This window comes from Eublepharis macularius, chromosome 18 (assembly GCF_028583425.1).
Source record: "Eublepharis macularius isolate TG4126 chromosome 18, MPM_Emac_v1.0, whole genome shotgun sequence".
Taxonomy (NCBI): Eukaryota; Metazoa; Chordata; class Lepidosauria; order Squamata; family Eublepharidae; genus Eublepharis; species Eublepharis macularius.
The window spans coordinates 26,811,025-26,834,722 of record NC_072807.1 but is presented as its reverse complement, the minus strand read 5'-3'; the positions used below and the strand labels follow the sequence as shown (position 1 = coordinate 26,834,722).

The 23,698-nt window shown below is 46.7% G+C and overlaps 1 protein-coding gene across 1 annotated transcript; it reads left to right on the top strand.

Moving 5' to 3' along the window:
* The first annotated feature begins 587 nt into the window (after window positions 1-587).
* Window positions 588-22,991, top strand: GATM (glycine amidinotransferase). The gene is made up of 9 exons (XM_055002524.1): window positions 588-733; window positions 7,718-7,942; window positions 10,908-11,103; window positions 11,940-12,130; window positions 13,308-13,445; window positions 14,496-14,660; window positions 19,333-19,396; window positions 19,510-19,626; window positions 21,251-22,991. The coding sequence occupies exons 1-9, from the start codon at window positions 665-667 to the stop codon at window positions 21,361-21,363; spliced, it is 1,278 nt and encodes a 425-aa protein (XP_054858499.1). The 5' UTR covers window positions 588-664; the 3' UTR covers window positions 21,364-22,991.
* Window positions 22,992-23,698: the final 707 nt, after the last annotated feature.

The window sequence follows — 23,698 nt, the reverse complement described above, 5'->3', positions numbered from 1 at the left end:
TGGTGAAGTTCCAGCCACATGGAGCAGCCAGTGATAATTTATTCATTTACTTCATTTCTACCCCACCTTTCTCCCCCAAGGTGGCTTCCATTGCTCTCTTTCATTTTATCCCCACAACAACCCTGTGAGGTAGGCTAGGCTGAGAGGATGTGATTGGCCCAAGGTCTCCTGGCGAGCTTCCATGGCAGAACAAGGATTCGAACCTGGGACTCCCAGTTCCTAAGACTCCCAGATCTAACCACTACACCGCAGAACCTGAAAAAGAGAAATCTGACGCTGGGAAGCCTCGTTGGTCTCCAAGCTGCCCCTGGACTCCTATCGCGCAGCCACACCGCCCGGGCTCTCCAATGCAGCTTTCTTGGGCAGCAGAGATGTGGGTGGCGGACCCTTCCCCGTCCCCCCCCCCCCGGCCTCTGGGCGCTATAAATGGCAACGGAGGCGCCTGGCCCGGGCGGCTTTGGCTAATTTCGGGCTCTCCCCAGCCGCCCCCTCCCTCCCCGCGGGCCTCGGGCAGCCAATCGGGACGCGGCGGCGCGCACGGGGGAGGCCGATATAAGCGGGCCCGGCCGCGCCTCTCGCCTTCGCCTTCTGCTGCTGCTGCTGCTGCTCGGCGCGGGGAGCGGAGCCGATCGAGCCGCGTTGCCAGCGCCGGGCAGAGAGAGGGATGCTGCGTGTGCGGTGCCTGCGAGGAGGCAGCCGGGGGGCCGAGGCCGTGCACTACATCGGGTCGAGGGTAGGCGCAACCCCCTTCCCTGGGCGCGGAGGGGACCCCGGGCGAGGCGCGGGAGAGAAGCCCCCCTGCTGCCGCTTTAAGGGGCTCCCCGAGCATCCGCGCGTGTTGCACGGGACACATTTTGTGCCATCCAAAGCGCGGCAGCAGTTAAGAAAGACTTCTCCCTCCCCGGGAAGATGTTTTGATTGCCGCTGTTGTTCATTCATTTATACCCTGCTTTTCTCTCCAATGGCTTCCATCTACTTTATCTTCACAACAACCCTGCGAGGTAGGCTGGGCTGAGAGTGGATCGTTGGCACGTCACCCAGTGAGCTTCCATGGAAGGGTGTTTCAAATGAATAGCTGTGTTGGTCTGCAGTAGGTGAGCAAGCAAGGTTTGAGTCCAGAAGCACCTTAAAGACCAACTAGGTTTTCAGGGTATGAGCTTTCAAGAATCAATGCTCTCTTCTTTAGGTGCTGTATCTATCAAGCTATCTACAGCATGCGTTATAGCTAGTTTCCTGACACTCTAATTTACAATACCCTTCCCACTCTGTGCCTGGATTATAAGGATCCCTTCCTTTTCTCACTCCTTGTATCTGACAAAGGGAGCTCCAACTCTTGAAAGCTCACCCTGCAAATCTAGTTGTCTTTAAGGTGCTACTGGACCTGAATCTTGCTCTTCTGTATCTGCAGAAGGGAGCTTTGACTCTTGAAGCTCATACCCTGGAAATCTTACTGATCTTCATAGCAGAGTGGGGAATCGAACCTGGGTTTCCTAACCACTACACCACACTAACTCTCCATCTGCATGGAATTTCTACCAGGGATTGATTCAGGGATGGGGTAATTTTTTTTTTAAAAGGCAGAATATTTCTGAACATATGCAGAGTACATTTCACTGCCTCCACCACAGATTGTGTGGCAGGTTGGTCAGATTCCACAGAGGCTGGAAGCCTGGAGTCTCTCTTGAGAATGGAGCGACTAATGATAAGGTCCACTGCATTCATTCATTCGTCCGGAGTTGGAATAAAGTTTTGAGAAGCGAAGAAGAGTTTGGGCACCATTTCAGAATCTGACATTTTAACCATGAGGTGAGTTTTGCTCCTGAAAGTGGCATTTGAGAGCAACTTCGGAAATGTGAAATCTTGATGGAAATACCAGCTCTTCAAACTCTATTTACATTCTTAACCCCCCCCCCCGCCCCAACCCCAAACTCAAACTACAGCAATAGCTGAAAAGAAGAACTAGTTGGAATAACTTTGAAAGTCACTTTGAGTTTGCTTAAGACACTGTCCCTCTTTAATGGACTCATCTCTTGAATCTCCCGAGTATATAAAATGCTTAACAGTCTAAAAGGTTACTTGGTTACCTGTCAAAAGAACATATGGTGATAATTCCCTTCCTGTGCTTAGAAATATCAACAGTACAGTACTAAGTAAGGACTCTTTTCTGGAAGTAAGCCCCATGGAATAGACCTGAGAAGCATTCTGAGTATACCTGCTTCGGTCCACTGTGAAAGTCGCACATCATACCTAGCTCATCATACTAGCGACCTAGTGAAAGTCGCACATCATACCCCCCCTTATTCTACAGTTTCGAAGGCGATGCAATTTATCATGCATGTTGGAAACACCTCCTGAAACATTCCTTCTGTTCTGTGGAGTTGCTTTGATAAGCATTGTTTTATACCTGAAAAGCTTATTAAGTAGCAAGTATAACATAGTCTGGGCATGGGCCAGCTTTCCAAACTTAAGGTCTGCATAGTTTATGGACTGGAGATTTCAGGGATTCTTTGGCAATTGGCGCCTTTTTTTGGCGTGCTCGTTGATTGGATTTTCTGATGCAGCAAGTTAATTAATTAAGAAAGACAAGACATGCCGTTTCAAGTTTTGAGAACTGTTTTAATCTAAATTGTAACTTGTATTTACCGAGTGGAAGCAGGGACTTGAAATGCAGTTGGATGTTTAAACAAAAAGCCACTTTTAAGAACAACTGAGAAAAGTGCGTAGAGATTAGAAAACCAGTTAAATTACTCACAAAAAATCAGCCTTGGGCTTGCCCCCCCCCATGTGTCTATCATCATCATTATGTGGAGTTGTATGCATATCTGAATGGTGCCTGCAGGGCAAGGGAAAAATGAGCCTTGCTAGTACTGCTTGAAGTGGCAAATGACTAACCATTGAATTAAAATCACTACTGCACCACAGTAGCGGTTAGGGTGTCAAACTAGGATCTGAGAAACCCAGGTTCAAATCCCCACTCTGCCATGGAAGCTTGCTGGGTGACTTTTGGGCCAGTCTCACATGCTCAGCCAACCTACCTCACAGGGCTGTTGTGAGGATAAATTGGAGGAGAGGAGAATGATCTTGTAAGCTGTTTTAGGTTTCCATTGGGGAGAAAGGTGAGGTATAGATGAAGTACATAAATATACACGAACAATTAGCAGCAGTAATAACAGATCACCCTGCTTACAAATTAAAAATAGCAGGAAATTAAAAGCATCCTGCATCATTCACTTACAGTATGTGCCAGTTAATACAGTCAAGGTGATTAAAAAGAATTTTTTTTTTTGGAATGGTCCAAACTGTTCTAAGCAGTAGAATAAGGCGCTATTTCTCAAAATTGAGTGTTTCCCCCTCTCAACTGGAAGGGGAACAATGACTAATGTGGAGGTTCTTGTGCTATGAGGGGAGGGGAAGCCATTCCGAAAAGATAACATGACAAAATTGTTTTAAAAATGTCTTCCTTTCCATCTTGTTCCCTTACTCAGTCATTGCCAGCCTGTTACTACAGTATTTGTAACTCTGGTTTGGTTGCGAATGTGACAAGAACAATCTGTCTCTCTTTCTGTGTACCTGTATGTACCTGGCTATCCATCTTGATCTCTCTCTCTCTCTCTCTGTGTATTTGAATGGAGTAGCACATCGGTAAGATGTAGCAGCTTTAGATCGTACAACATTGTAGCATGAAGAACCCCAGAGCAGGTGGAGAACTCCTTCTGCACTGGGTAATGAAGCCAGAAAGTAGACCTCTGTGCTTGCTCACAGGCTGCTCCCTTTTACTCAGTCAGACCATTGCTCTATCTCACCAGCCCAGGTTCATCTGTGCTACGAGCAGTAGCTCTCCAAGGTCTCAGGCAGAGACGCTCACCTCACCTCACCTGCTGCTACCTGATCCTTATTAACCAAAGATGTTGTAGCCAGAATCAGGGACCACCTGCAAACCAAGCAGATGCTCTGCTATTGAACTTTCATAGTCCTTCCCCAAGAAGCCTGTGCGTATGGAGGGAGCGTTCATGGGGCCCAGCATTTCCTCCCCAAACTCCAGCTTCTGAAACTGACACCCAGGGACTGATTTCTGCGTTAACAGCCACAAGACACTCTGCACTTCCTACTCCTAAAAACGACAAAACTAGTCAGAAAACCAACATCATCTTCTCGGTTCTGATATTCTTACAAGACTCTTTCTAGCCTGAGAGACGGGCAGAGGAACTCTGGCCATTTATCTTCAAGCCAATGGATTCCTTTCCTATTAGGATGCGTTTGACCTTTGCCTTAAAGAGCCCAGATGACTGGAGGGGCGCTTACAGTTAATTTTTCCATATCTTGTCACTTGAGCCAAGGTCTGTGCACTGTATACACTAACCTGGTTCATAGCCTTGAGTTAGGTTAACCCCTGAGAATCCCACTCGCCTGTGCCAAGTGTCCCATTTCTAGCCTTCAGTATGCCTTGTGGATTCCCCCCCCCCTCTTTTTTTTTTTGCTGAAACGGCAGACATGCACACCCCTCCCGTATTGGGATAGGAATGTAGATCATTAACCCGTCTGCAACCGGATCAGGCATGCTTGCTTGGACACTGTCTAGCCTTCCCCAACAACTGGTGTGGAACAGCTGTGACTCCTTCTGCTCAGTAGCTTTGCAGCGCAAGGCATCGCCTTCAAGCAGCCATCCCAGTTAAACCAGATCTCTCTCGGTTTGAAGCCAGCTAGAGTGCTTGCTCCATTTGTGGGGAAGCAAAGTGTGCCTTCCGCTGCCTGCGGTGTAGCATCTGATGAATGTGGCAAACACCATCAGGGGGCAAACCGAAGCAACCCCCTCAGGCGATGGAGTGTGAGTGTGACATGGTTCTGTTTCATTAATGCAAGCCCATTCTTCTGTGTAAGCACAAGGGAGCGGCTGTGGCTTAGTGGCAGAGGCTCTGCTTGGCATGCAGACGGTCCCAGGTTCGATCCCCAGCACCTCCTGCTAAAAAGGATCAGGGAGTGAATGATGAAAGAGACCTTGATCTGAGACCCTGGCTCAGTGGTAGAGCATCTGCTTGGCATGCGGATGCCAGGTCCAATCCAGCTAAAAGGACCAGGCAGTATGTGATGCGAAAGACGTCTGCCTGAGACCTTGGAGAGCTGCTACCAGTCTGAGTAGACAAGACTGACCTTGATGGACCAATGGGTATGACTCAGTAGAAGGCAGCTTCCAGTGTTAAGGTGATATGAAAGACCTCTGCCTGAGACCCTGACTGTCAGCCTGAGTAGATCATACTGACCTTGATGGACCAAGGATCTGATTCAAGATAAGGCAGCTGCATGTGGATGTGTGCCCTCACTGCCCTCACAGGCTTATATAAAAAACAATTATTTTAAATCATTTGGCCTTTTGTAAGAGTTAGGGAGTAATCCATCAAAGGAAGGATCTGGGAGGCACCCTGGCCTGAACAGCTGGAGTCTGGCCACTGGACAGATGAGCCTTGCTGCATGATTTGTTTTTCCTCTCCCAACTGATATTTGGGCAGTTTGATGTCTTAAAAAAATTATTTAGTATGACGGAGATTGGAATGGCAAACCAGCCCAGATCTTGTAACTGCAGAGGGCATTCTGAATTTGACGCGGCTACAGTCAAAGCGCTTTGCTGCCTGCCCTGCGTGCTGGATGCTGAACACTGCTGTCTGGTTCTGTGTTTGGCGGTAGTCCATGGAATGCATTCTGGCGATTAAGGCAGCCTGCCGAGTCCCTCCCCCCCTCCCCAATACACGCACTCCGGTGCTTTTATTCCCGCCTCTTTCCAGCTGGAAACAGCCTTCCCATTCAGCAGCAGGAAAGCCGGCCCGGCATTCCGTTGGCTGCTGGCTGAGAAATGGACTTGCAGGCAGTAAAACCTTGGCGTTGGGTGATTCCCACCCCTCTTCTCAGGTGTTTTTCTGTTGCTAAGAGTAAGAGTGAAGCTAGACGAGAAGGAGGAGGAGGAGATCTGGGATCAGCTTCTCCTGCAGGATTTTTTTAAAAAGAGAAAATTAAAAGCAGTTCGGGGGGCGGGGGGGGGGAAGAGCGCAGATCAGATCATGACCACAGCAGTGGTAGAAGACCTGTGTAATCCTTCCCCTTTGGCCTTTCTGAATATATATGATCAGGGATTTTTGGAGGGGAAAAGAGGTGGTGGAACTCAGTGGGTTGCCCTCGGAGAAAATGGTGACATGGCTGGTGGCCCCGCCCCCTGATCTCCAGACAGAGGGGAGTTGAGATTGCCCTCCTGAGGGCAATCTCAACTCCCCTCTGTCTGGAGATCAGGGGGCGGGGCCACCAGCCATGTGACCATTTTCAAGAGGTTCCGGAACTCCGTTCCAGCTGAAAAAAAGCCTTGTATATGACCATCTCCTCACCACCCCATTGGATATTTTTTTATTTAGAAAAATTGTATGCCATCTCTCCTGATCTACCGGAGGTGGCTTACAGGTGAAACAATAAAACCAGTGAACAATAAAAACTAAAAAATTGTGGTGTTTCTGAGGGCCACGTAGCTGGTATAGAAGTGATTTTAAATAGAGAAAACAGTACTGGAGGAAGGAAAGCAAACATGCTTGGCACCTGTCCCAGGTGTTTAGGGGAGCCAGGCTGAAGATAAATGAGAAGAGAGCCTCGCTCACACAAACAGGGGTCCCAAAGCTCAAGGGAGGGGGGGGCTCAAAAAAGTGCTGGAAACCCTCATGGCATTTTTTTCAGCTTCATTGAGGTAAGTGACTCCAAGACTTGATTTGGGACTTTCAGAGGATGTGGCCTAGTGATGCCGAGCTACTGTAGATAGAGTTGCCAACTCCAATTGGGAAATTCCTATAGACTTGGGACTGGAACCTGGGAATGGTGATGTTTTGAGACCGGAGGAACCTCAGAGGCATACGATGCCATAGCATCTACCTTCTAAAGCAGTCACTTCCTGCAGGGGAACTGATCTCTGTAGTCTGGAGATCAGTGGTCAGTCCAGGAGATTGCCAATTCTCACATGGGGGTTGGCAACCCTAACTGTGGACTGGCGCTCTCTTAAGGGGATCTCTGTGATTGCCAGGCAGTATGGAGCCGATGGTTTTGCTCAACCTGGTATAAATACCCAGGGCCTGGCCTTCTGTCTTTGCCTGGTCAACACAGCAGTATCTTCTGCAAGCTGCACTTCAGATTCCAGGTCAGGGAGACAAAGTCCTCCAGGTCTGGGTTCAAGCACAACTGTTTGTGGGCTCATTTCATTCTCGCCCTGCCAACCCCTGTTTGTGTGAGCGAGGCTCTCTTCTCATTTATCTTCAGCCTTGCTCTCCTACACACCTGGGACAGGCGCCAAGCTTGGCTCATGCATTGGAGGAACTTCTCGAAAGCAAGAACGCCCTTTTTGCAGAACTGTGAGCAGGGGGGGTTGTGCGTACAAATAACTGTTGTTGCATGTGGGCTCTTTGAGCTGTGTCACTTGTGTCATAAAAAAGCTCTCCCCTTACGTTGCCTTGCTTCAGTGAGCATACAACACATATGAACAGTTAGCGGTACAAATAGTACTGTCTGGTAGGGTTGCCAGGTATCTGGTTTTCACTCAGAAAATATGATATTTCCTTAGTGCGCTTATGCTACTCGAATCACGAGGACTAGCAGCCTGGCTTCTCACTTAGCAGAATAAGCAGGGTTTTTTTTGTTTAAGGGTTGGCAGCTGCTTGTCTAGCTGGATGCCATTTTCTTTTTCATTCCCTTGAAGCTTGGAAGAGCCGTCACAGGATGGGTGCAGCGAACTTTCCAGAGCACCCAGGCAGCCACAGCCTCCCAGACGTCCTGTGTTGCTGCTGAGGAAAACAACAAAGCCCCTGACCCTGTCCCCGAAGATTGCCCCGTCTGCTCGCACAATGAATGGGACCTGCTCGAGGAAGTCATTGTGGGGAGAGCCGAAAATGCCTGCGTCCCTCCTTTTACTGTGGAGGTCAAGGTAAGGCCCCTCCCATCTATATACTGGTGGAAAGTTCCATCAAGTCACAGCTGATTTATGATGACCCTGTAGGATTTTCAAGGTAAGAGATGAACAGAGGTGGCTTGCCGTTGCCTGCCTCTGTGCAGTGACCCTGGACTTCCTTGGCAGTCCCATCCAAACACTAACCAGGGCTGACTGCGCTTAGCTTTCAAAACCTGATGAGATCAGACTAGCCTGGGCTATCCAGGTCACGGCTGTATCTATATAAAAGGCTTTAAATGCATTTCATGGCTTCCCTCTTCCTCAAGTGAGGGAAAGTAGTTTTGCAGAGCACTGAATTTTACAGGATCTATTTCCTTGCAAGGAGAGAGAACAGGCAATTTACAAGTGCATGATTTGAGCATAGAGGATTCTGGCAAATGCTGAATATCTCCTTTAATGAAGATGTTCACTTCTATACAGTCTCTGTACATTGCACTGACGGGCTTTGCGCATGTGCAGAGCAACAATTCTGAAATCCCCTCCCCCCCGCCGCCCTCTCTGCTTGGTGATACTGTTTTGGATTTTGAAAGGGTTGTTGTAATTTGTTTTCTTTGTTGATATTGCTTGGATGTTTGCTAGTTACCTTGGGTGTATAATAGTGGACATTAGGCTAGAAATATTATAAATGAATCACATCTAGAAGGATTGACCTGGCCCATGGGGGCTCAAGTTTGTCCTGAACAAACTTATACTCCCAATTCTTTTGTAATTTACACAGATGGATGTCTTTAGTTTTTAGGGTCCCCCCACCCCCGCCCCAGATCTTGGTATTTGCATGCAATCAGGCTGTCCAGGTGGAAAAAAGGATGGCTTGGGGCTCTTGATTAGCCTTGCTCTATTATTTTTTCCTATGAGCTGATTTGGTTTTTTGCAAGAGAAGTAGGAAACTTAATAGAGATGCCTGCTTCATGGATGGATTTGATGGGTTTCTTGTTCCCAGGGCTTTAAATAAAACCAGATACATGAAACATCTGAATTTGATCACAGCTCTTACTGTTGGATTTACTCTGCAATACAGCATTCGTTGAGGAAGCTGATTTGTTATCTGTGTGCACTTCATTTAGAAGACTGGGTAGAAGTCAAGTCCTGTAGCGTTTTGCATTTGGAAAGTATTCTCCTTAGTTAGTTGATTCATTCAATTGACTTCTTTCTCTCAGCATGCCAAGGATGCCACCTTTAAAAAAACCCCAAAGCATCTTTCTAATCTCCTAACATTAAAGTTTGAAAACTTCATCTGCAAAACAGTTTTCACTCTGACAGTCAGTGAAGATTTTGCTTAAGTTATGGGCTTATTCCTGGCCTCTTGTAAGGCTACGAGACTGCAGTCTGTTGGCAGAAGATCTCTTGTCTTGGGCTGTGCACTGTACCACTGTACGTTTGGCTGCCACTGCCTCTACTGGAGCGATTAATCTTCTGGCTGTCAAAGCCCTTCTTAACATTTCCCTGCTGAAACATGAGCAGAGTTACAGATGTGAGCTGTTGGCTGAGGCTCTGCAGCTTGGCTGATTTATTTTAAGAGCCAGGCTTTTTAAAAAGTGATCTTTGCATATTCATTGACACTTTGAAAACCGTAATACGTGGCACACGCATATTAAAACAAGGCGTATGCACACAGCTCGCTCATGCTTTGCTTTGTGCCTAAGGGCATTGGTTCCCCTTGCTTATGGATTTTTCAGCACGTGCTTAGAAGCAAGTCCTGTAGATGAGAATACATGAGCTTGGATGGGCTCCACCGATACCATTCGACTTTGAGCAGCATGAAATCTGGTTTCCTCTGTGTTTGCATGGCAGATGAAACCACAGCCTGGCCATCTCAGGCCTGATGCCAGCCAGGCAGGAAGCTGCTGTGAGAATTCCTTCCTGGCTATCATTCTTTCTTACTTCTTACCTATAGAGGTGCCATTTCAGACTTCAGCCAAGTTTAGGACGAGCAGATAATTGACTTCTGTAGGAGGGGTTGGAGTGAACAAGGGTCATACTCAAGACTAACCAATTTTATTGTAGCATAAGCTTTCGAGAATCAAGTTCTCTTCGTCAGATGCATGGTACAGAAACTGGTCTGCTACAAACTAACACGGCAAACTCCTTTGAAGCCTCACACCAAAAGGAGATGTTTACATTTACTAGCAAAGGAATGTTTTGGTTGCATCCTCCCTCTCCCCCCCTAATTGCATCTTCTCTCTCCTCCCCTCCTCCCCCCTCCTCTTTCAGTTTCTGTACCATGCATCTGACGAAGAGAACTTGATTCTCGAAAGCTTATGCTACAATAAAATTGGTTAGTCTTAAAGGTGCTACTGGACTCGTTTTGATTTTGCTACCACAGACTAACACGGCTAACTCCTCTGCATCTATACTCAAGACTGAATTGCAAAACAAACATTGTATTTTAAGAGCGTTTCCTGTGGTTAATGTTTGGTCCTTCAATAATTATAGCAGTATTGTCATCTCCATATGAACATAGGGGAGGAAAGACAGAAGAGCAGAAGACAGAAGAAAGACAGAAGAGCAACTGATGACTGTTCCAATATAATCCTCCCATTATTGGTGACTTACAAAAATGTACTCTCTAGTAAGACACGGCAAATGAGAAAAGGGAATCTAAATGGCAGAGTCGAAAAGAGTCCAGTAGCACCTTTAAGACTAACCAACTTTGCTGTAGCATAAGCTTTCGAGAATCACAGTTCTCTTTGTCAGAGGGATGCCATTTGTCAGTCAGGGGGAGGGAAGGAGACGGAACTTAAAAGGATCAGTAGGATTAGTAGGTTTAAGAAATTTTGTTGTCTAGTATATGGGCATCATTAATTTAAACTCTTTAAGTACTTAGAACTCTTCAATTAGTTAGAAATAAAATTTGGTGGGTTTGTTTGTTTGGTAAGTGTTATGTAATTCTAACAAGCTATTTAGTTGGACTCTCCTTCTTTTACAATTTTTTACCCAATAGGCGAACACCTATGAGAAGTACTGGGGATTTTATCAGAAACATGGTGGCCAGAGCTTCCCCCCAGATCATGTCAAGAAAGCAACTGCTGAAATAGAAGAGATGTGCAATATTTTGAAAATGGAAGGTGTGGCTGTCAAGAGGCCAGAACCACTTGACTGGTCGGTCCGATATAAAACACCTGACTTTGAATCTACCGGTAATTACTGTGGTTGAGTTGTAGTTATGGTGGAATGGCTCATAATGTGTGAACTGGAAATAAAGTCAAGTTTACCATTTTAAAGTTGGAGGGGCATAACTAGGTGTGCCTTGAAGATCTCTTCGGTGCTATGCTTGTAGCCAATTTTAGCTTTCATTTTCAGCTGAGGTTTTTCTGTGCTTCAAAGTAGATTCTCCTTCAGTTGTCTTTTCTGTTTCCCTTTCCCTCTTGGTTTCTCCACAGACAAAGAGGGAGAGCTGTGCACTGGAATAGCATTGTTCTGTTCATTTTGCCCACTGATCCCTCTGCTCTGCCCTTGGCACACGGGTCATGGCCTTTGACCACATCACGTGCCATTCCATGACTCTACAGGGCCTGCCCCTGGGTGGCTGAGCCCTGGGCTGGGCTCCACCCCAGGTGTGTGCCTTCCAAGAGTTGGCAACCTTCAGTGTAAGAAAAATCAAAGAGCATTATTCAAAGGGTGTGGATGGATGCGCATAATTGCCACGGGGAGCCTGTTGTAGATGGACACTCACAGAATCTGGGGCGCATACATAGTCTTCTTCACCAGATGGAGTGCCGTGGCAACTCGTTCTTCTCATGTTGCATTGTACTGATTGGCTGTTCCTTATGTCGGTTGCGAAGTCATTTCTCTTCCCTTCTTTTTGGAGCAGGGCCATGCATTGCAGTGATTGGCAAGGCTGCACTTGGCACTGCCTTGCTAACAGTCGCTCATCCCTCAAGCTTACCACTGGGAGTGACAATGTAAACAGTATCCAGGTTGCTATGAATGGAATGACAGGGGCTGCTGGTCTTTTTCCTTTCTCCCTTGGTAGGTATGTACGCAGCCATGCCGAGGGACATTTTGCTGGTAATTGGAAATGAAATCATCGAAGCTCCGATGGCTTGGCGTGCCCGTTTCTTTGAATACAGAGCATATCGACCCATAATCAAAGATTATTTTCGCCGTGGGGCTAAATGGACCACAGCACCAAAGCCTACCATGGCTGATGAACTTTACGACCAGGTATTCGTCTGACTTTTCCGAAACGAAAAACCATCCATAGTACTTCTGCACTGATATCATTCCCTTCTGGCTCCTTCAGGGCTGGAAAACTGCAGCTATGTATAAGGCTCAGAGATGGCACAGATTGTTTACCAACTAGTGATACTGTTGTGGCTATAGTCACAGCAGCACCAACAGCCTGTAACCAGGGTGTGCTTCTCTGGAGGACCCCTGGTATGCTAGCGCTGGACTGCTTGGGCTAACATGGTGCAGGGCATGGAAGAGAAGTCAATTTACAGTCTAAATCTTCATCCTCTTAACAAGGCAGAGAACTAATGTTCCCATTTTACAGATGGGATGGAACTGAGGCCAAGTATCGATTTGTCCAGCAGTTTTGAATTCATACCTGAGCTCAAAATGTTAGCCAGGTGTGTTGAACCCCGAGCACCATCACTTTCCCATTGATATGGGGGCCAACAGGGCCAGTGTTAGCATAGCCCGAGGTGGAGCAGTAGCTGGGTCCTGGGACTTTGGTGGGAGCCACTGTTGCTGACCCTTCTGCCTATGCACCTCCCCTGCTGCCCATCTGCCCCCTGTCAGCTTGCTGAAAAGCTGCTGTAGCAGAGTAGTTAAATGGCTGGGCTGCAAATCCACATTCTGTTGGATTGAATCCCACTACTGCCATGAGCTCAGCAGAAAGCCTTGGGGCAGCCACTCCTCTCAGCTCCGGCTGTATTGTGGAGTTAATAATAACACTGACTTTGTTCACTGATCTGAGCGGGGCACTAACCTGTCTAGAAGAATGGTCCATAAGCACACTGATATTGTTATCTTATTCGGCCAGCCATACTCCTAGCTGTAGACACTGTCCAGCATCGTCAGGGCAAAGGCATGTAGGCTGTCCAGGCATCTGTGAGCATGGTTGGAGAAAGGGGCTCATCAGGGAGAGGGGGAAGGATTCACAGGCATATGGGTCAGCAGGTGGGAAGGGAGGCACAAGCAGGGGGCTAGTGATGGGCAGAGGAAGGAAAGGGGGGCTGGGCACTATTTGGAACATCCGGGGGGGGGGGCAACATTTCGCTCATTGTCTGTACTTCAGTGTTGTTTCAGCAAATGCAGAAAACAGACTTTCCTCATCCAGTGGCCCGCCCGACCAGAATCTGAGATGTACCGCTTCTCCCTTCTCTCTTAAAACCAGGATTATCCCATCCGCACTGTGGAAGACAGGCACAAGCTGGCTGCCCAGGGCAAATTTGTCACGACTGAATTCGAGCCGTGCTTTGATGCAGCTGACTTCATAAGAGCCGGAAGAGACATCTTTGTGCAAAGAAGTCAGGTGAGCAGACCTGTTAGCTTACACTTTTCCTGGGCTATTCATCCTTTGATCAGCTCTGTATTAGACTGCCGTCGTATGCTATCCAACAGGCTGCTTTTGAAGACCTCAGTTCATTTGACATTTATTTATTCATTCATATCCTGCCTTTCTGCACAATGGGGACCCAAAATAGCTTACGTTGTTCTCCTTTGCTCTATTTTATCCTCTCAACAACCCTGTGAGGCAGGTTAGAGAGTGTAACTGGTCCAAGCTCACCCAACATGCTTCTATGGCACACTAAGGATTTGAACTGGGGTCTTCAAGATCCTAGTCTAAAGGCTCAACCTGGATCTTACAAACTGGCAGTCATCTTCCCACTGAAATGTAGGTGCAAGACTGATTACTGGAGCCATGGCTTTCATTTATATGTCCAGGGCAAGGACTTTCCCATTCCCAATTCCCGCCCCTCCCACCCAGGGATATCAGGAACAGGAGAAAAAAATGGCCTCCCCATATTGACATTCCAGGAATTTCTCTTAGTCTCCAGGGTAAAGACCATAGAGACTAGGAGAGGTAGCCTAGAACATCACTGGGAAGTGAGATCACATCTTCCTCCAACTCCTCCCTCCCCAGGCATTGCCCCCCAAATCTTCTGGTGTTTGCTGAGGCTATGTTGGGAACCCTTCTACTACTGGGCGCAGGCAGCTGGGAAAGTGTTTTCCAAGAAGATAATACTGCCCTGTCGAAAGTGGATTTATATCATGGACCATTCTCAACAATTTGCTTGGTCGCTCTGTGTCCTTTCCTCCCATCACCACCTCCCAAAAACACACACATCCTTAGGGGAAAGGATGCCCTCCCTTCCTGCTTTGTCTTTCCCTTTTCTGTTAACATCTTAAATGTTAAAGATGCATGCATCTTAAATGTGTCTTAAGTCAGCTGCTGTTGAGGTCTTAAGTAAAGCTGTAGTAAATGTAGATCTGAAAGACTTTGGACCCAGATTTTGGTTTTCCTGTTCTTTTAATTACCCAAAAGCTAGATTTTAAAGCTTGTTTTCTGCTGCCACTCTAGGTTACCAACTTCCTGGGTATCGAATGGATGCGAAGACACCTCGCTCCTGAGTACAGAGTGCACACCATCTCTTTTAAAGATCCCAACCCCATGCACATCGATGCCACGTTTAACATCATTGGGCCGGGCCTTGTGCTTTCTAACCCCGATCGCCCATGCAATGAGGTCAGAGGAGAGGAGGAAAGAAACGGGGGTGCTATGTCATAACCTTCAAATGTTCAGGAAAAGCACGTGGTTTCAGGTTGTAGGCTGGCGAGGTGGGGGTGGTCTGGCCTTCTCAGAGATATTCCAGCCCCTTCCTGAGATTTATAGCTTTCATTACTCAGTTGCTCAGTCTCTCTCTACACGAGACCTCTTACACAAGGATGCTCAAGTGGAAGGAGATGTAATGTTAGCCAGGAATCATAGTTTCACCCCTCTAGAGCTGGCGGAGATCACTCTTCAGAGGGTTTGTTAATTTCATCTTAGCCTGGGATGGGGAGGTGAAATTGACAGAGCCTTCAAGGAGGCAAAGATGAAATAAACAAATCCTCTGAGGAGTGATCTCTGCCAGCTCTAGAGGGGTGAAACTGACAGAACCTTTAGCTCCGTCTTTTTAAACTATGATTCCCGGCTAACATTGCATCTCCCTTCACTTGAGCATCCTCATGTGAAAGGTCTCGTGTAGAGAGACTCTCAGTAAGAAGCACTGCTGGTACTGTCCTTCTGGAGTTCTTTCCAACAAATGCTAAAGGCAGAAAGGCATTGGAACAATCAACACGCCTTAGTCACATTTCGTCCATATATTCTACAATTTATATGTTTGACTAAAGTTTTAATATAGTGAGATGACTTTAAAAATAGCTGGATGCTGGAATTTTGCATTGTTTCTGCACTAGCTTGCTCTCTCACCTGCACAGCAGTTCTGGCAACAGGCCTGTGGTACAGCCATCTCAGGACTGCATTGCTCCAGAATACAAGCAGGAGGTGGCATTTCATTTCTTGAATGCTGCTGCTGCTTTTTTCAAATTCTGTTTATTGTTTCCAAAATCTCAACAATACAAATAACTTTTTACAAGGATAAGTATCTATAAGTAGACGTTACATTCAGTATACGTTTTCCAAATCGTTATACATTCATACTTTCAAAGATAACATGTATTTACAACACACATTTGATCATATAGCAATTTGAATCTTACTGCATCGCATATCTATCCTATTACGTGCTGTTGTACACGAGCATGTGAAAGTGGGTGTGTATATCTAGTTGTGGGGATTTCAATAATAGTCATGTTTGACTATAGAGATATTGTATACTTTCAATTTTGTCCTCGAATGCTTCTATTGCCAGCATGTGGAAAGCCAGCAGGGCTTAGAAGTGTCCATCCCAGAACACTGCAGGAACGTTTGAACATGTGATTCCCTTATGTGGGATGCAGAAGTAGTCGAGTCCTTCCAGGGCTCCGAGAAGTGCCTTTGCCCTCTCTTCATGCCTGACAAGGGAGCTTGCCTCTCGATAGCTTGGTGGTAGAAAGTGCCATCCAGATAGCTGATTTATGACAACCCCTACGTTGCCATCACCAGGAGTTTTCAAGAAAAGAGACTAAGAGCCAAGCTACAAGTGACGAATGACACTTGCCTGGAAAGTGAACAGACTCACATGTATTCCTCCCTGTTCACTTGTGCTGCACTTGATCAAGTGGAACGCAAGTGAATGGCAAGTGAACAGGGCGGAATACACGTGAGTCTGTTCACTTGCCAGGCAAGTGTCATTTGTCACTTGTAGCTTGGCTCTAACAGAGATGGTTTGCCATTGCCTGCTTCTGCATTGCCTGGTCTTCTTTGGAGGGTCTCCCATCCAATTACTTAATGAAGGCTGACCCAGCTTAGCTTCCTCTTCCAAGATCTTCCATCTTGGAAATCTTGTTGATCTTTAAGGTGTTACTGGACTCCAATCTTGCTCTTCTGCTACAGTACAGACCCACATAGCAACCCACGAGAAACAACATTTCCCTCCTTTGTTTGTCTGAATAAATTCTTTGGACTTTTCTGAAGCAACTGAGAAAAGCTCTTGTTTTGACAGCCTCAGTCAGGTGATCAGAAGACAGCCTGGTGCAAAGGTGGTGACGCTTTTTACAGCTCTTTAATCTGAACAGACTCTTCCTCTGAGGTTGTCTTACCTGTTTTTGATGAATTAGCAGAATAGCTGTCAGGCTGCTGCTCTCTCTGTTCTTGTCTAGCCTCCTTGGGGAGAAGGATTTGTGTACACATGGCTTGTGTGGAGAGCTTTATCGGCGAGGCAAGGATAGGGTGCTAAAGCACTCATCAGTTCTACAAGGGAAGAGGCGCTACTGTGTCAGCCACTTGTTTTAATCCTGTCCCTGGGGGTTAGATAAGCTGCTCTCCTCTCCTCCTTGTTTCCTTCTCCCAAGCAAAAATGGTTGCAGCAGGCAGAATACAGTTTAGAAACTATGAGCTGCCCAGCAGTAAAACTGGAGATAAAATTCAAGTAACAGACTAGTGATAGCAACGTAGGGGTAAGAAACAGGCAGCCCAGTTCAGCTCTGGGGGTTTCCTGTCTGGCCCCTGTTATAGCTCTGATCCAAGAGCGTTCCCTTCTAAGCCATTTCCTCCCATGAGAGTCAAGGTGGCGAGACAGGAAGATGCTTTATACTGAATCAGACCATCAGTCCATCAGGGTCAGGGTCATTTACTGACATTGGCAGCAGCTCTCCAGTGTCTCAAGTAGACGTCTTTCACATCATCTTCTGTCTAGTCAGTTGGAGATGCTGGGGACTGAACCTGGGACCTTCTGCATGCAAAGCAGAGGCCCTTCCACTGTGCCACAGCCCCTCCAATAGGAGCCCTCTTTTCCCACCCACCCCCAAACCATGGCCGTTTCCACATGTTCTTAAAGGGATGGCTCACTAACCAAATGTGGGCGGCTTTTCCACTTTAGACATCTATGTTTTCAAAATGGTTGCCAGCTGTTTGGCTTCCGTTTTTTCGGCGCCTTCTCTGGAACTGCACTTTCCCGCAGCGCCAGAAAAGGCGCCGAAAAAAATGGAAGCCAAACAGCCTGCAACCATTTTGAAAACATAGATGTCTGGATTGAAGTGGGAAAGCTGCCCATGTTCGGTGAGTGGGTCATCTCTTTAAGGATGTGCGGAAATGGCCCATGTGAGTTGCAACAGCTTTTTCGCAGTTCACTCTTTATAGACATCAAAGAAACCAAATGAGAAGATGGGGAAGGCATCCAGGAAGAACTCTGTTTCTATTCGCACCAACAAGGAGAAATTAGGAGCCCTTTGCCCTTCTGCATCTTAAGCAGAGAGCTGTACCAAAACCTTCATTGCTGTTCACATTGGAGGAGAGCATTCAAGAGCCCTTTGCCTGAATCTCATTTTGTAGTGGAAGGGAATCAGTGAGCACAGCCAGTGTCGCTGGCCTTTCAGACTTCATTTGGTTAAAACTAAGGAATTTAAAAAAATTAACCGCTGACCTGGGAGGTGACAAAGAAGGTTTCACGTGATCTCTTTGATAACGGAGGTCACGGCTGAATCTGAGGTGATGGTCAGTTTCATCTTGTCTGGGATCTTTACTCTTCCGGAATGTTTGTTTTGGACACGGCAAATATAGCAGCTCTGCTGGGCAGTTTCAGGTTGGAAAAATGGAGGGAAAGGCTTAAAGCTGCCCCCGCCTCCCTTTTGCTGTTCAGCTCTGTCTTGCGTACCTTCTATTTAAATACATATTTTTTAAAAAAGCTTGGAAGCAGCTCTGGACAAGCACCTCCCAGCATCATCACATCTGTGTTTGGCCTGGAAGAAGCAGGCTGTGTTTTAAGAACAATACAGTGTTTGTTAACACAGAAGCTGAGCTCCCTCTTGTGATAAAAATTAAAGTAGGCAACTCTTGCAACGCAAGGACGTTTATAAAGAAACCAGTCAATGGTTCTTGCTAAAAGTAAGAGCTTCATTTTGAAGAGTTTCTGAGAGGCCTGCGAAGATTTTTTTAAAACCCAAGTTAGTCCTAAAAGTAGGACAGAGCAAACATTTCCTCCCCCGCCCCCCGCCCGCACAGCATCCCTTTCCAAAGAGGAAAACGAAGTGAAATCTTAGGGTTTTTTCAAGATTTTTCTTCTTCTGTTTACTTCAAACTTTTTTGTAAGCCTCATTTGCTTTGCTCTAACAATACTCTAAATGCCATAAAACTGTTTCCTTGAAAGGAAGAGTCAACGCTTGTAGAACATTTCCTGAATTTTTCTTTAACTAAAATTGGAAAAAAAATTGCTGGCACAGATCTGCGTTTTAGAACATCACATAATGGGAGGGAGGAGAACAGACAGGGAGAGGGGAGAGAAGACAAGGAAAACAGCCAGCTCAATCAATCAAATGCCCCAGTGAATAAAGCTTATTGGCACCTAAAGCTAGTAAGATCATAAAGGTCAAGGTAGTCCCCTGTGCAAGCACTGAGTCATTACTGGCCCACGGGCAGACGTCGCATCACGACGTTTTCTTGGCAGACTTTTTTTAGTGGGGTGGTCATATGCCAGGTGAATAGCTGAGGATCAGGAGTTTCCTAAATAAGGAGCCATTGCAGAAAATGCCAGCTCCCCCTATAACTAACATTTTGTGGGTAGATGGAGTGTTAGAAATATTTGCTGTCTAATTGGTAAAAGATATTGGGAGGGTAGCTGTAATCCATACAGTGAGGGAAAAGTATAGTGAGACAATGAAGGAAGCACAATTGATAAAGCTGAAGAGTGCATTAAAAAGGAGCTGAGAGAGAGAGATCCAAGAACAGGTGAAGAGAAACATCTTCAAAATGCCAACTTTTAATATTTCTCTGGTTTTAGATCGAACTCTTCAAGAAAGCAGGTTGGACGGTGGTTCACCCTCCATTGCCCCTCATTCCGGACGGTATGTTTTGATTTACATTTAAAGGACCAGTCTCGTTCTATAACATGAGGCCCCAAAGGCTTGCCTCACTGTTCTATGCTTGAGCACTCAGAGGTTTGCATTATTGCATCTAGACCACCCGCTGTGGATGTCCTCAAAATGGCTGTCCATGAACGTCCTGATGTTGGGTGAAAAACGTGTGATGGTGGACGCCAATGAGATCCCGATCCAGAAGATGTTTGAAAGTTTAGGTAGGACGAACGATGAAGTCTAAGCCAAGGTTGAAGGATCAGGAGGGGGAGAGAGTGTGTGGGGGAAAGTTGGCCTCTTTGGGAACATTCCAGCTCCTTGCAAGATTGATCTTGATCATTTGCCGCCTTGGGGACCCTAAATTGGACGGAAAGGCAGCATACCAATAAACTGGGCCATCCTGAGGGCTCATTCGGACTTCCCCCTTTCCCTTCCTCTAACCTACCTGATAAGGTTGTTAGGCTAAAAAATGGTGTGTGGGGAGGGAAATCAGCTGTGTACCATCCTGAGTTCCTTGGAGGAAGGTGGAGCTAAAAATATGAGGTGTGCCAACTTAGGCTGTTTCCCATGTCTTAAAAATAGCACCCCGCTCACGAAATACTCGTGGCTTTTCCGTGTGATTTCTGACGTCACGAAAACGGAATCATAAATGCCTGCATCCGTTTTGGAAACGGTGGTGTCAGAAATGGCGCGGAAAAGCCGCCAGCGTTCTGTGATTGGGGCACTACTTTTAAGACATGGGGAAACGGCCTTAGTGTTGACTTCTTGGCAGCTCTCTAGGTTTCCAGGCATGGAGAGTGTTGGGCTAGAGTTTGGGAAACCCGGGTTCAAATCCCCACCCTGCCAAGAAAGCACACAGTCCGTCTCAGTATAACTTACCTCATAAGGTGACTCTTATGAAGGTAAAATGGAAGAGGGAATGACGTATGCCATTTTGAGTTCCCATTGGAGAGAAGAGTGGAATATTAAATATCTGAATTAAATATCTAAATAAATAGAGATCATTTCCTAGCACCTGATACTGAGAGCCAAGCTACAAGTGACGCCTGACACAGGTTGGACACTTGTCAGCTTCCCTCAAGTTTTGATAGGAAATGTAGGCATCCTGGGCCGATTCCAGACGACTAACCTGAAGGCGCTGCATGCTGCCATGTTCCAGATCACAACGGGGAAAACACGAAATATCGCGTTTTCTCACGTGAGTTTGGCGCAACGTCACGCCAAACTCGCGCGAGAAAACGCGATATTTTGCATTTTCCCCGTCGCGATCCGGAACATGACGGCATGCAGCGCCTTCAGGTTAGTCGTCTGGAATTGGCCCTGGTCTTGCAGCTGTAATGGAGAGCCAAGCTGTAAAACTAGGACGCTTACGTTTCCCATCAAAACTTGAGGTAAGCTGACAAGTGTCCAACCTGTGTAAGGTGTCACTTGTAGCTTGGCTCTGAGCTTGGTCTGTTCACACTGCGGAAAGAGAGGGCAGAGTGTTGGAGGTGGTGGTGGAATGGATTGCACTACCTGAAACTGCAAGTGGAGGATCACAGGTCAGGGTTACTCTCCAAAGTCTACAGCCACCCACAGCAAATTGAAAATCAGCACAGCAAGCCAAGGGGGAGCGGAGTGGGTAGAACCCATCTCTCCTTACAGTCCTACTTTGTTTCACCCTCACTGGAGGAACAACAACCCTACTGCATGCCTTTCCTTATATCTCAGCTTCATCGCTGAGCCAGGATTTAACCCCAGAACTCTCCTGTTCCGCACTCCATCCATTGCATTGCATTCTGCATGTAGCTCCATGATAATAAACCGGCCTCCTCAAAAGGGTCTCGCCTCTCCTTCACTTTATAGGGATTTCAACAATCAAGGTCAACATCCGCCATGCCAATTCTTTGGGAGGAGGCTTCCACTGCTGGACCTGTGACATCCGTCGCCGCGGCACCCTGAAGTCGTATTTCGATTAGGGAGGGACCGAGTAAGCCCTCCCTGCGGTTCAGTTTGCATAAAATAGCTGTAGGAAGAAGAGGCCGGTTTCATCTTTCTGCTTTAAAACAGAGAACGTGAATGCATGAGCTGTAGAACTTGGAACAATGGCGCCCTGAACAGAGGTCCCGCAGACGGTTGGTTTGAAGGGCCAGTTTGCACATTATGTGGAAGACAGCCACAGTGCGTGTGCTCCACAGGTCAGTCACGTGATGAGCATAATGTGTGCATTTGTCCCCTGCTTAACGCTTTTCAGTGTACAAATGCAGCCTGCTATTCAGAAGGCCCTGCTGCGTGCTGCAGCCTGAATCGCAGAATTCACTTCCCTTAACTATTCCTCTTACAGAGAAATACTGGTCTTGAAAGTGCTCCTACCCTGGGTAGGAGCACCTTGGTGGAGCTGAAGTAATGTAGTGACACACAACCGAACTGTACAGGGCATTGGGGATCTCCCACCAGATCCCCGATATATAGTTTAGCTGCAAAAAAGCCACTACAGGGGGCTAAATATCCATCAAGGTCATAGCACCAGGGAAAGGGAATGTGTGTTAAACCTCAGCTTCCCACACCGTATCACTGATTATCAGTGCATTTCTACACAGAGTTATATTCTTCTGAGTGCGCTGACTTCAGTGGACCGTAGCACAGAATGTGCATGCATGTACTTACGGTTGCACTGAAATACGTATCTCCTCTTCTCCTCCCTTTGCTACATTTAGCCCTGGTAATGAAAAAGACAGGTGCTGATAGCTTACCTAAACTTTTTCCCTAGCGGGGCTAAAAGCAGGCTAGCTTCCATGAGGGAAATAGAGGAGGAAGGAAGAGGGCTTTTTTAAAAAAAAACCCTTCTGGAGCATCACGGCTCTGATCCATATTGAGTGCAGCTGCATTTTGAGGCTAATTAGGAGATCCAGTTGTGAGTCCGCAGCGTCAAGCATTTTTGGCCCTTGAAAAGGAACTGTGATCCAGGCTTCAGCCCTTTCAAAGCTTGGCCACAACAATGGTTTAGGCAAGCAATACATCTCTCAGCCCCTGCCATATGATTTTTTTTAAAAGGCCTACCTTACAGGACTGTTGTAAGAATTATCGTGACACTATGCATGAAGTATTTTGCACACTGAAAGCATTAAGCATTAAGTATTACTAGGTTCTGAAACCATCTTTGGTGTATCCCATAAATCATGTAATTTGCAGAATGGCCCTTAGCTAGGGGAGTCCCATCCTCAGCAGCACAGGTCCTCTGGCTGGCTTTTTGAAAGATTTCCTTCTTTACGTGAAGCCCAGGTATACAAATGTTGGCAATATTTCTCATTCTCCTAGAGGTTGGCCAATGATGTTACCCATCTACCTCCGCTTGAACTTCTATCAAAAAGGCAGCTAGAAATGTTAGACCTGAGTTTAACGTTCTTTCCAATCAGTGTTTTTTAAAAAACTGCGTGTATGTATACCACACTTTCTTTTTTAACTAAAAAGAAAATTAGAGCAGCCTAAAACAGCGTGGCTTGGATCCTGAATTGCTGTTCTGTCAGGGTAACCGCAGTTCCTCTGACTGAACGGCATTTCTGTTTGCAGAGGAGTGGGTGATTTTCACCAGTTCTCCCCTTCCCACTGTTGGTTCCAAGCATTGTTCCTGGGGTGGGGGTCCACTGAGTGCAGGAGGACAATTTCAGGGGGCAAAGAAGACAGTGGAAGGGGGAGGTTTTAAGGAAATTTCCTTCCTATTGCCTGCCTCTGCAACCCTGGTCTTCACTGGAGGTCTCCCATCCAATTACTAACCAAGTCTGACCCTGCTTAGCTTCTGAGATCTGATGAGATCAGGCTCACCTGAGCTATCCAGGTCAGGGTTGAAATTCCCTTCCTCTGTGGCAACTCAGCCCCCAGAATCCAAGCCATCTTACATGGATCCAAGTTTTTACTCTTTTTTAAAAAAAAATAGATAATGCTATTTGGATTAGATTATATTTTTTTGCAAGAAAGTTTAAACCCAGTGCAGATGTGTCTCTGATTGTGCGGAGCCTCAGGCTGCCCCATCACATCTGCTTTGCCTCTGGAACTGTCTGATATTCGCACAGAAGAGCTGGATGGGTGGATGCACATATAAAGCCTGTAGGCACAATCCTTGCCTTCCAATTTGAAGGACATGGTAGAAACAGCATGGCATGGATTGAGCCTCTCTACACAAGACATCTGACAAGTGAAGAACACGTGTCAGGAGATGCAAGGGTAGCCAGGAAGGGTAGTTTAAAAAGACAGAGCCGGCATCAGGGCAAAGGCTTTGATATACACTGGAGCTGTGTGGGCTGTGAAATGCCAGAA